Below are 13,937 nucleotides of genomic sequence, written 5' to 3'. Positions count from 1 at the left end.
ATCATTAGGTGTCTTATAGATGAGAAAACTGACATTCCTCCATGGTAACCCTATTCCAGTGCCTAATTGTGACATGAAGTTTAGTTCATTAATAAGCATCAATCAGTTACGGTGTTTGTAGTTTAATAGAGTGAAAAAACACCAATATAGAGAGTTACAATGTAATATTCTAAGTGTATCAGAGAAGTACAAAGCCAAGAACATTCTCCACCTGAGAAATGAAGGAAGGCTTCCTGGAGGAAGTGACATCTCAGGTGGGCTTGGAAGAATAGGTAGTTATTCAATAGGGAAAGAGGAGGGGGGAGGACATTTTAGGTCTAAGGAACAGACTGAGGAAAAATCCTGTGGGTTCAGAGTGCAGAGTGTGGTCCCAGAAGCTTGAGGATACAGGAGAAGCAAGGAAGGAAGGAAGGAAGGAAGGAAGGAAGGAAGGAAGGAAGAGAAGGAGAGAGGGAGGAAGAAAGGAAGGAAGGAAGGGAGAGACAGAGGTAGGAGGGAAGGAAAAAAGGAAGAAAAGAAGGAAGGAAGGAAGGAATCTCAGTTGTCTGACTCTATGGGACCACAATGCTTAGCAGAGCTGAGATTCAAGCTGTGGCATGGTACTTAGATTCCCTAGGCCTCAGTTTCCTCCTGTAAAATGAGGGGCTTAGGTTAGGTGGCCTCTGAGCTCTCCAGCCCTAGAACTGTGAAATAATGATGACATGAATCCTAGTCCTTTGAGATTCCCCTCTCCAACAGGGAAATGAGGCTCAGAGAGGGGAAGGGACTTCACCTAGGTTACATTCCTGGCAGAACTGAACCTGAAGCTGGTTCTTCTGACTCCCTGCACAAGGCTCCTTTTGCTAAGTCACACTCCCTCTTATCCTGCTCCTTGCTCCTCCAACACTCACCTGGACAGATGCAAGACATGTTGGTAGACTTAAACAAAAGTTGGTTGAGTTCTTACTACATACAGGGCACTGTGCTGGGTGCCTTGACTACACAGAGAGCTACAGAAACCTTCTTTGGGGAGTTTACAATACAGTGGTAAGGGAGGTGCTACTTCCTCCACAAATAAAGAGAGAAGACAAAGTGAGATAAGTGACAAAGGAGAGTTCACACTTCAGCACACACACAAAAAAGGGTATTAGGTCTCCTTCTGCTAGGGGATTGCCTGAGTGAGAGGCAGTGCCAAATGAGATCTGCCACCATCCAGAAGGTATAATACCTCTGTGTAGAAGTCAGATAGGGCTGAAGATGTAAGGGGAAGGGGCTAGAGACTGGGGTGTCCCATGAACTCTGGGAGCCCAGCTCACCTGGGCAGAAACTGTTAGTGAATTTAGAATCATACTTCAGGACTTGGTGAAGTCCTCTATTAGCTGGATCTTTGATTGCAACCCAGTTCTGTTTGGAGGTGAACAATGGAATAAGATATGGGTAGCATGGCAAGGTGGGGGTTCTGATTCAGAGCACCTGATTTCAAGTCCCAATGTGGCATAATGGATAAGACACTGGTAGTGCAGGGTTCAAATTCCAACTCAACTTATTATCTGTGTGACCCTGGGCAAATCACCTAACCACATTGTGCCTCAGTTTCCCCATCTGTAAAAAGAAGTTATTGGTCCTGAGCACCCTTAATGCCCTTAAGCTCTAAATCTAAAATCTTCTACATCCAAGACCTGGGGTTAAGTCACTTAACCACTCTGTGCCTCAGTTTCCCCATCTGTAAAATGGGGATATTGGTCTTGATAGCCTCTGATTCTCCTTTGACTCTAAATCTATGATCTTATACCCCTAAGACCTGGGGCAAGTCTCTGAGCTTCAGTTTCTTTATTCTAAAATGAGGGGGTCAGACTAAAGAGTACCTAAGGTTGCTTCCAGCTTACTCCTAGGTTCCAGTCTCATCTCTGACACTCCCGAGCTTTGTGATCATGAGTGAAACACTGTAACTTTCTCATCCTCACAACTCTTCTGCTAAATTAAAGTCTATACCTCACAGGGTTGTGGTGACGTTTAAATGAGATAACATAGGTAAAACACCTCCAATTCAATTCATTAGGCATTTGTTATGTTCCAACCATATGCTAGGCACTGTACTTTGTGAGAGGGGATGTGGCCTACTGGATAGCCCAGCAGTCAGGAAAACTTGGGTTCAAGTCCTATCTCTGACACATATTGGTTATTTGACCCTGGGTAGGTCACAACCTTTCATTGCTCCAGGCGACTTTGAGTCTATAAGTTGCAGAGCAGATTTATATTTGTAGGACCCTCCCTAGGAGTTCCTTTTACTAAAGAAATCACTCCTTCTCCCCCTCCACATGCCCACATTGTGCCTCACAAATGTTATAGGGCTGTGTTATGGGCAAGGCTGTTTTTGGTTATCTGTCCCTACTCCAATCCATTCTTCACTGAGCTTGCCCCTCTACTCAGTGGCTCCCTATTACTTACAGGATTACGTAGAAAATCTTCCATTTGCCTTTTAAAACCTTTCTCCACCTGGCCCCTTCCTAACTTTCCAGGCTTTCCAATACCTCACCCCCTGCTATGTGTGCTACAATACAGCAATACTGGCCTTCTCGGCTTTTCTCCCACAGAATATTCTACCTCCTGACTCTGCCTTTTTGCATTGGCAAATTCTCCATGCCTGGAACACTTTCCTTCCTCATCACTGCTTCCTGTCTTCTCTGGTCTCCTTCAAGACACAGATTAAACCCTGCATTGTGCATAAAGCCTTACTCAGCCCTAACCACCTCCTCCACTGCTAGTATCATCTCCAATTTACCCTTTATCTACCTTGTAGGGATGTGGCTTGTAAGCAGTATCCCCCATTAAATTTGATACTTCTTAAGAGAAGGGACCACTTTTTTCCTTTTTTTCCCTTTGGTGCCCCAGTGTTCAGCACACTGCTGGGCACATAGCAAACACTTAATAAATGCTTATTGACTGACTGGTTGTGAATTGGAGTTCTTGAAAATAGACTGTTGATGACCCATTTTGCATCAGTGAGAAATAAAATTGATGCCCAAATGTCCTGAGGATATAATTATACTGACACTCTAGAGAAGGGTGGGGGACACTCTCTTCCAGAAGAAAAGTCTGGAGAGCTCTCTTCCAGAACCCAGGGGAAGAAGGCCACCACTACCTACTTCCCCGTGTTCTTGCTCACCAAGCCAGGTTCATTCCCCCAGTTATAGGAACTTGGCAAGATCACATAGGATTCTGTAAAAATTGCATGCTGATGATTTCCTTTCAATTATTTAATAGCACATAATTGCCCTCCTTCCCTCCACACTCCTTGTTTGAAAGGACAAAACTCTTGATCTCTCTTTCTTTCTTCTTTATCCACTGTTTATAGCACTTGGAAACAGAGCTGTGTTTTCCTTCTGAAAAAGGCCACTCTCCAAGGCTGATTGTAAATAGCCTTTGCAGCCAGGATGGGATCTAAGCAAACTCATGAAGTAGGCAAAGTTTGTTTTCTCTCCCTTGCTGTGCATAAAAGTCTCTCTTTTTTCCTTGCCTTTACACACACACACACACACACCCCTTCAGTACTCCATACATGTCTTAACCCATGATGCCACCCTGATCTTCCCTCCCTATTTGCTAATTAAGGAGGGGTTAATAAATCAAGAGGTGATTTACGCTAAAAAACCTCTTGTCCAGTTAATATTACTTCAATTTCATTCTCAGGGGTCTGTGGTTCCATTCATGTGGAACCTCAGTTTCTTTCTTTGTGCAATGAAATAGGTCGGAGCAGATGACCTTCCATGAACTGATATGTTATGATTCAATGATCTCTGTCCATTATTGCAGATGGCAGCCTCTCCACGACCTAATATAGTAGTTCTCCCTGTTTCCAGGCCCTTGTGCTTGGACCAGAGACTTGATGCTGGGGGTTTTAATCCTTCCAGCTCTGGAACTGTCCTGAGTAGTGACAGTCTCTCTTAAGTCACTATTTCAGACAAGTTCCAGCCATGCTTCACCTTATTCTCTACTCCTCAGAACATTCTTTGCCTCATTTCTTACCTAGCCTTAATCATTGAATGGGTGTTGCCTCAGTTGAACTGAGACCTGGGAAAGACCTTAAGTCCAAGGTCTCCCACTGTCATCTCCAGTCGTCTTGATCTGTATCAAAATCACTGTACTCAGAGTAGGTAGCACACTACCTACTCAGGTAGTGGTGGCCTTCTTCCCCTGGGTTCTGGAAGAGAGCTCTCCAGACTTTTCTTCTGTAAGAGAGTGTCCCCCACCCTTCTCTAGAGTGTCAGTATAATTATATCCTCAGGACATTTGGGCATCAATTTTATTTTTCACTGATGCAAAATGGGTCATCAATAGTCTATTTTCAAGAACTCCAATTCACAACCGGTCAGTCAGAGTACTCAGAGTACTGAGTACCCACTGTACTCAGATGGCTCTGGAGGAGCCTTTGCACAGCCTTCCCTCACTTAAATCCAATTCACTTGCAAGTCAAGACATCACCTTCTTGATGTCATGGTCCTCTTTGAGAATGGAAGACAAACAACAACTCCTCAGGCATCTTCTCCATAGCCACTGGGCTTCCTCATGGATACTTTCCACCGCCACCCCTTCCAACTTTCTAGTTCTGTAACTATAATAAAATTGATACTGCCATTGTTCCTAGAAATGGCATGTCAATGTATTCCCCCAATGCTCCACTGACCATCCTTATAACTTTTTTTGTGTGTTTTTCCAAATTTATTATTTATTTTTGTCATTTTTTAAAAATTTTGTGTTCCAAATTCTCTTCTTTCATCCCCTCCCTATATGACACCAATTACACATGGGAAATCATGTGAACATATTTCCATATTAGCCACTTTGCAAAAACAAAAAAGTAAGAAAAATACATCCTTATGCCTTTCAAAAGCATAATCCTCCTACACAGCATAGATGGGCCAGCTGTGGTGGGAGCTTCAGTTTGCATAAGCTTTCCTCTACTGAAGAGACTTAAAACTAAGCATATGTATTACGAGGAAGTGTACAAAGTATCTATGGACCCACCTCACAGACCTCTCCAAACCATCTTTGTTAGAGTTTTCTCCTATCACAGAAAAACTCTGTCTTAGAGTTGTGCAGAAGGGACCTCAGAGGTCATTGAGCCGAACTCACCTGAACAAGAATCCCTCCTGTAGCATCCTGGGAAGTATTCTTACAGCCTTGACTTAAAGCCTTCAGGCTAGGGGGAACTCACTACCTTGCAAAGTAGCCATTCCATTAGGGGACATCTCTCCCTGTCAGGAAATCTGTGTATGCAGCCATGACTGAGTTATATTATTCTAGTATCATATGATCAAAAGTGACTCTGATACATGAAGGACTGGAGGATGGTATGGAGAGCAAGATGGACAAGTCACTTTAACTTCTCTGAGCCTCAGTTTCCTCATTTGCACAGTGAGGATAATAATAGCATCAGTGTCATTGTCGTTCAGTTGTTTCTCAGTCATGTCCAACTCTTTGTGACCCCATTTGGGGTTTTCTTGGCAAAGATACTGGAGTGGTTTGCCATTTCCTTCTCCAGCTCAGCTTACAGATGAGGAAACTGAGGCAAACAAGGTGAAATTACTTGCCCAGGGTCATCCAGCTAGTAAGTGTCTGAAGCTGGATTTGAACTCAGGTCTTCCTGACTCCAGGCCTGGTGCTCTATCCCCTTGTACCACCTAGCTGTCTATAGCAGTAGCACTCATAGGGTAGTTGAGTACAAGTACAAGATGAGAACATTATTTTAACCTCTCTGAACCTGTTCTCTTCTTTGTATAATAAAGATAATAATAACAGCAGTCCCCACCTTACAGGGCGATTTGGAGGCGCAAAGGTGATAGTATCTATATAGTGTTTAGCAAATTTTAAAGCATTATAGAAATATCAGTTGTGATTATTATTAGAACCAGACTTGTTACTTCACTGTAGAAGGAACTCTCAGGTCCAAAGCTTCCTCTACCAATGAATTTAGCAATTTTTAAGCAATAGTAGAGTCTTACAGAGTTGCCTAGAGCACTGAAAAGTTAAAGGACTTACCCAGGGTCACATATACAGTATGCATCAAAGGTGGGATGTGAACTCAGGTCCACCTGAATCAGGAAGACAGCCAGGTGGTGCAGTAGATAGAATGCTGGACCTGGAGTCAGGAAGACCTGAATTTAAATCCAAGCTCAGGCACTTACTAGCTAGATGATCCTGAGCAAGTCTCTTAACCCTGTTTGCCTCAGTTTCCCCATCTGTAAAATGAGCTGGAGAAGGAAATGGCAAATCACTCCAGTATCTCTGCCAAGAAAACCCCAAATGGGGCCATGAAGGGTCAGACCCAACTGAACAACAGCTTCCTGAATCAAAAGTCAGCTCTCCATCCACTATACTACACTGCCTCTCACATAGCTATCATCATCACCATTGTTGCGGCAAGTTAAAGATAAATGACTGAGGAAACAAAGGTTTGATATTACAAGCGTATCGATTTATTAAGCAATGCACGGCAATTGCCAAATAAAGTGGGACCAGACCTCCTCAGCTTAGCCCTGGGCCCCAGATACAGTGGGAGATTATACTTTAAAAACAATTAGTCAAATAAGACCAATTAATCAAAGGGAAACAATACAACATTAGATAATCTGATTTCTAATTAGAGCAAAGATTAGGGGAAATGGGGGGAGAAGTGTGACCAGGTGCAATTCCCTGAAAAGGAGTTGTTCCACTCCTCTAAGTGTCTGTAAACAATCAGAGGAAAATGGAAACAATAACTGATTGATAAGTACAAAACCAGTTTTCATATAAGACATAGGAGTTGCTTGAGATGCACAATTGTGGAAAAACTGCTTGCATCAGTCTTTGGATCTGACTGAATTTCTGGTCAGCATAACCTAGGTCCTTGGTTAAGTGTTCTAAATAGCAGATAGATGTAGTCCAGCTTCCCAGCCATGCAAGGCTAGGTTCAAACAATGCATTAGGGTTTTCTCCCAATTCCCACAGTTGGATAATGTTTTCTCAAGAAACGATAGTTGGATTAGAACCCTAAATGACTAGAAAGGGAAGTGAGTTGGCTCCAGAATTGAATCACAAGATGAGATTAGAGTGGTTCACTCCATTCCCACTACCACTGTCCTAATCCCCTCAGTTCCTCCATCATCATCATCATCATCATCATCATCATCCCTCATCCTTGTGTCTTACTAGACTTTAAATGGGGATAGACAACTTCTCAATGCCAAGGAAGAAGCAGAGCTCTAGAGATGGAAAATTTCTAGATTTGGACCCAGTGGATCTAAGAGTAAGTCTCAATTTTGCCGCTTATCAGCTCTGTGACTTTGGGCAAGTCCCTTCCCTTATCTGATCCTCAGTTCTTTCTCCAGTAAAGTTGGGCCAGTTGCTCTCTTGTGGTACAGTGAAAAAGAGCTTTGGACTTGTCCTTCAAGGACATGGGTTCAAAACCTTATTTTGCCACTTCCTCTGTGAACTTTGCTTAACTTCCCTGGGCTTCATCTTCCTCCCTTGTCAAATGAAAGGAGTGAGACTCAGTTCCTCATCTATGATCTTATCATCCTAATGTGCAATGAGCCTAAAAGATACTGGAACATCATGGTCCCAGAAGAGCTACGCTGTTTGCAAATCAGTTACTTTGTGATAATCTATAAACGAGAACAAAGAACACTAGGCAAATCACACCAAAAAAGCTTAGCTTGACATTTCTACAGCTTTTAAGGTTTTGCAAAGTGTTATAAATCCATTATCTCATTTTTAAAATAAAATTTTACTGATATCTTTTGTTTCTATGTCACCATTTCCTCTATCCTCTCCCAAAAACCTATTCCATACAACAAAGAATTTTAAAGGAGAAAAAACAAAAGGTGACATTCTTATTATTATTGCTCTATCCTCAGATTCTCAGATCTCCGTATCTCATCTTTGGTCACATTCTGTCATTTAAAAAAATTTATGCTTTTAGTTCTATTGATGCATTTTGTTTTAGAGACTTTTACATGTTGTTCCTGCTTGGTGAGAGGTCTCTTATAACAAAGTAAAACAGTTAAGCAGAATGAATAATACAGCAACCTAAACTTAAAGTGTATGCAACACTTCACACTCCCATTGTTTCATTCATTGCACCTACTGTTCTCTTGCCTCTGCTCTTTGTTGTTGATACATTTCAGTGTTTCTGACTCTCTGTGACCCCATTTTGGGGTTTTCCTGGCAAAGATACTGGAGTGGTTTGCCATTGCCTTCTCCCGTTCATTTGACAGATAAGGAAACTGAGGTAATCAGGGTTAAGTGACTTGCCCAGGGTCACACAGCTACAAGTGTCTGAGGTCTGATTTGAACTCAGGAACATGAGTCTTCCTGAGTCCAGGCCCGGTATACACTGTACCACCTAGCTGCCCTTGGCTCTGCTTACTTTCTCTGATCTCATTGGAGGCAATAATGAGAGGGCGAGTGTTATCAGCCCCATTTTACACATCAGAATAAAGTGGCTGGTTGTCACATTTCTTTTTGGAAATCAATGTCATTACTGCAGCGTGGAGGCTACCTGGGGCAGGTTCCTTGCCCCAGACACCTCAATCAGTTGTTACAGAGATCTTTTTTTTTTGGAAGAGGAGAAACAAACTTTGACACGTTTTCAAATTTTCCCTTGCTTCCCTTTATAATCAGCTTTAGACACTTCCAGATAGAACACCTTTTTGCTTTTAAAGGCAAAAGATCTAACACCTCTGTCATCTGCATACTACCTTGCAAAGCATGAATTAAAATGACTTATATACAGGAGGCTATCAGAACTCAAGTCAATTACATCATTAGCAAATCAAGCAGTCACTCTCCTATATGCCTGCATCCTAGGGAATGGTCTATTTAAGCAGATTTTGATCCATCAGAAATGCATGGCTAGTAGTCAATTACTTACTCCCTGATAAAGCAATTTTCTGATCTAACTCTCCTCATTATAATAAAGGTTGTTAAACATCTGAGAAGCAGCTGAAAATTCATGAATTCTTCTTTTTTTAAAAAAACCAATACAGATACCTCAAGTCTTTCAACTTAAGCAAGCTACATTTCCAGGCAGATGGCTCTCTGCTCAATCTCTCCCCTCAGTTGTATTTAACTTCCTAAGCCATGGAAATGCATAATTGGTTTTATAGCATCACTTCCCAAAACATTAATGTTTCATCACTTGGTGTTTTTTTTTTCCTTAACCACAGAAAGGAGAGAAATTGTCCTAAAAGTCCACATCGTTGACATTCCAATGGACCCACGAATCAATATAGGTAACTCTCTCCCAGTCATGCAAATCACAATCTATTCTGCAGCACCTTTATCCATGGTGTCCCCAAAGTTTACCATAATGGATCCACCCACATGGGCAGGCAGTCTTTCTCATATTCACTTGGCATAATGAAGATATCAGAGGAGCCCTTTACTCAGTCTCACCAAATGGCCATGTCGCCATGTTCTTTTTCACCCATGTATTTCTTTGATGATATCCTTTACAGCTTCTTGTGGTGCCAGTCTCAAAATGAAAATGGAATGAATGCACTGAAAGGAATGCCTCTGTCATTCCATACCCTTCTTTCTCACATTGATCTTGACAAGTCCACGAATAAGAACACAACATCGGGCTACTCCCCTTACCTTTAGGACCTGCTCTAGATTCTCCAGTTTGGCTTGGAGCTGGTATTTCTCCTTCACGGCCAAATCACGTTCTTTGGTCACTATGGCGAGGATGTGGCTGAGCCAATCATAGTCTGCTTTTACCTTTAAAAAAAAGCAGGAGGGAGAAGAGCAGAATATAAGTTCCCTGAAACATGGACAATTTTCAGTTTTGTTTTGGTTATGCCCAGGGTTAAGTTCAGTGCCAGGCATGCAGGAGATGTTAATAAACATTTGTTCAATTTAATTCTGTCGAATCAAAAGAGATGCCATGTAAAACTGTCCACGAGAAAAGAAAAAGACATAGAATGTTCCTAATGTCACCAAATCAAGCACAGATACACAATTCCAAATTTTTCTTGGAATTGGATAAATTCAAGGGAATAAGTCTGACTTGTTTACATAAAAGCCCCTAGTGGTCAAGAATGCATGCTCATTTGCTAACCAAGCTACAACAGATGCACCTCTGGTATCATGGAAAGAATGCTGGGATAGCAGACAAGAGATTCAGTGTTGAGCCTCACCTGTGCTACTTACAATCATTGGGGGGCCCTGTGGGAGAGTGAAAGGAGGGTTAAGGTGGGAATCAGGAGAACCTAGGTCCAATCTGCACTTGTCAAACCAAATTTGGGGCATTGTCCTTAGTCCTGGGAGCTTCAATTTAAGAAGGACGTTCATACATAGGAGAAGGACCAGAAGAGAAAGATGAGGCTGTTGAAGGACCTCAAGTTTATGCAATATGACATGAAGGAACAGAGTGTGACAGCCAGGAGAAAAGCAAGTTGTGGGGCAGGCGGGGCATGAGAGCTGTGTCTGAGTATTTAAAGGGCTGCCATGCGGAGGAGTTATTAGATTTAGGCTATCAGGCCCCATAGGGAATCCAGGTGGTGCAGTGGATAGAGCACTGGACCTGGAGTCAGGCTCATGTTCCTGAGTTCAAATTTGGCCTCACATGCTTCCCAACTGTGTGACCCTAGGCGAGCCACTTAATATTGTTTGCCTCAGTTTTCTTGTCTGTAAAATGAGCTGGAGAAGAAAACAGCAAACTGGTCCAGTATCATTGCCAAGAAAACGCCAAATGGAGTCACAGAGAGTCAGACATGACTGAAACAACTGAACAACAGATTTGGCCCCAGAGAGAACTAAGAGAAATGGATAGACGTTTTGAAGAGGCAAACTTAGGAAAAGCTTCCTAAAAGTAAGAGGTGTTCTCAAGTGGATTGGGCTGCCTTACGAGGCATTGGGCTCCTCCTCAATGGAGGTCAAGAAAACTCCATAGGTTTATTGTGGAGGGAATTCTTCCTCAGAGATCGATTGGACTCCATAGTGACTAAGGTCCCTCATGACTCAGAAATTATGCAGTTCTATGAAAACCTAGACTTTAATCTCACTAGCTATGTGACCATGGGCAAGTCCCTTTACTTCACTGGAATTCAATTTTCACCATCTGTAAAATGAGGGACAACTTAATTACTTACCTCCTAGGAATATTTTAAGGAACACACTATAGAAATACATTACCTAGGTTATTCTTATTCAAGTCATTTCAGTCGTGTCTAACTCTTCTTGACCCTGTTTGGGGTTTTCTTAGCAAAAACATTGAAGTAGTTTGCTCTTTCCTTCTCCATCTCATTTAACAGATAAGGAAACTGAGGTAAACAGGGTTAAGTGACTTGTCTGAGGCCGGATTTAAACTCAGGTCTTCTCTCCAGGCTTGGCATTCTATCTACTGCACCACCTAGATACCTATGACCTAGGTGGCCATGGCCAAATTAGTTCCCTTCTCTTGGTCTCAGTTTCTTGCTCTGTAAAATTAAAGATTGGATTAGATGACCTTTAACATCTCTTCCAGCTCTAGGACTCTTTTTTGTTTAATTTTATATCTTATTTTATTTTAGACTAAGTCTGCTTAACTCACCCAGGGTAAAATTACAGTAGTTACTCATAGGCCTGATCCCAATGCTGGCCAGTATAGAAGCTCTGATCTGCTCCATTTTTCCAACCTGGGCCTGTTTCACCCCTCCTCAGGCAGCCTGATTGCCCTCTGCCCCCAGTGGCTCATATTGTCACTGAACTCAGTGCAGATACCCAATTGACTTTAGCCTTACCGTATCTCAGAAACCCTGAACTCAAACAATGCAGCAGCCTCAGCCTCTATCGGTAGTAGGGATTATAGGCCTGCATCACCAAACTCAGCCCTCGTCATGATTTAAACAACAATATACCTCATAGAGGGCAGTGTGGCATGATGAATAGAGGACCAGTTTTGACTTCAAAAAGACCTTTGACACTAGCAGTATGACCATAGCCATACTACTTAACTTTTCTGGGCGTCAAGTAACTCTCTAAGACCACAAGGTATAGAATTGCCAATCCATGTCAGTGGAGAGAATTTTAAGACTAAAAGTTTCCATTGATGGAGTCACAGGTCTAAACCCCCTTCCCCTTACCCAAATAAAAGGCTCATGGTCTGTTAGGGCTGGAAGAGATCTTTATGATCATATTAATCCAATACCTCATTTTATGCATGAGTATCTTCATTTAAGAATGATGACCTTTCAGGGATGTCCATTTACTCTAAATCTATCCTTTGACTTCAGACAAGTGTGAGTCACCAGAGTGATAGAAACAGTTTCCCATTTACTTTCAAGTTCTTTTTGTTGTTGATGATGCAGAAGGAGTAGACCCATTTTAACCAAGCTGAACATTTGCTTTCTCCCTAAAACGTTTTCACATGAATCATGCTGCTATAACGGGTCTTCTGAAGGTCATGCTCTTTTGTAGGAGAGCTTCATTGATTCCACATACTGCGTATGTCATGATGTTTGCTTAAGGTGACAACATCGGTACCACCAGACATGCAGAAGGTGGGAGGCATGAACTTTCCAGCCCCTTCACTGGAATGTTGTTACCTGCCTGGAAGGTGTTCTTAGAGGAGGTCACGGAGAGGTTTTGTTGATAAGAATGTCTTAAAACAGTTTTGCTGTTAGGTGATACATCAGACAGCCAGAGAGAAAAAGAACTTTCAAGTTCACAGGGGTGAAAACATCATGATTGGTTTGTGACTTGCATCAAACCTAGAGGCAAAGATCCTTAGAACACCATTGGATTTTAGCTTCCCAGAACATTGGATCCATTTTTTTAGAGGGGGCTGGGGAAAGCAGGGAAGAGAAGAACATTATGGTTCAAGAGAAGCTATTTCAAAGTGGAATGGGCTAGCACGAGAAATTGCAGGCTGAACCAAAGGCTAGGTGCTACCCACTACTGCAAGCCTGTCCTGATTCTCCTAGCTATTGATAGCCTCTCCTTAGAAATCACTTCGTGTATATTTTGCATTGAATGTCATCTTCTCAATGATATTTTGCATTAAATTTTTAACGCATCTTCCTGAGGGTATGTCCTTTGTATCCCTGATGCCTACATACAGTAGGTGCTTAATAAGTGCATAATGAATTTGATTGAATAAGGTGAGATGTGGATAATTTGAAGACCATTCTGAGGAAGGAAACTAGGATGGTGAGGAGTCTCAAGGTCATGTGATATAAGAATTGATACAGGAGAGATGTCAAGGCCATCTTCAGGTGTTTGAAAGATTGTCCTATAAAAGAGGGATTAGCCCTAGAGGAAAGAACTGATGGAAATGTATAGAATTTGCCGGAAGACATAGTGAAGCCTGATAGGAGGGAGTATCTCTGGACCATTAGAGTCTTCCCAAAACATAATGGCTTCCTGAGAGGACAGGGGATTCTGGATCCCAGGAAGCCTTCAAGCAAAGACTGGGGATCACTTGTTGCTTGTGTAGAAGACATGGTGGGATTACTGTTCTGATGTGTTGCCCTAGAGCCCTCTAGGATCCTTGACAAGTCTAAGAGCTCTGTGATTCTTTGAAGTCCTTTTATAGCTTAAGAAGAAGAATTCATGTGTCACCGTTTCCATGCTTAGGACTTCCACAAAGTATAAATTCACAATTACTCTTCGTATGGCAATTGACATCATCAGTAGGGAGGCGACTAGGTGGTGCCACAGTGCATAAAGGGCTGAGGCTGGAGTTAGGAAGACTCATCTTCATGAGTTCAAATGTGGCCTAAGATACTTTCTAGCTATGTGACCCCGGGTAAGTCACTTCACCTTGTTTGCCTCAGGTTCCTCATCTGTTAAATGAGTTGGAGAAGGAAATGGCAAACCACTCCAGTATCTTTGCCAAGAAAACCTCAAATGGGGTCACGAAGTCAGACAAGACCGATGAGAACAATAAACCATTAGTAGAGACTAACCTGGAATTTTATTTGATGGATATTTATTTG

General features: G+C 42.2%; 1 protein-coding gene across 1 annotated transcript in view; it reads right to left on the bottom strand.

Moving 5' to 3' along the window:
* Positions 1–13,937, bottom strand: part of RIMBP2 (RIMS binding protein 2) — a 509,773-nt gene that overhangs the window by 150,137 nt on the left and 345,699 nt on the right. The window contains 1 exon segment of the mRNA XM_027844231.1: positions 9,616–9,738. Coding sequence (XP_027700032.1) covers positions 9,616–9,738 — 123 coding nt within the window.

The sequence above is a fragment of the Vombatus ursinus genome, unplaced genomic scaffold (genome assembly GCF_900497805.2).
Source record: "Vombatus ursinus unplaced genomic scaffold, bare-nosed wombat genome assembly UNPS02014935.1, whole genome shotgun sequence".
NCBI lineage: Eukaryota > Metazoa > Chordata > Mammalia > Diprotodontia > Vombatidae > Vombatus > Vombatus ursinus.
Note: the sequence above shows the minus strand (reverse complement) of the source record. Positions and strands in the feature narration are given on the sequence as shown.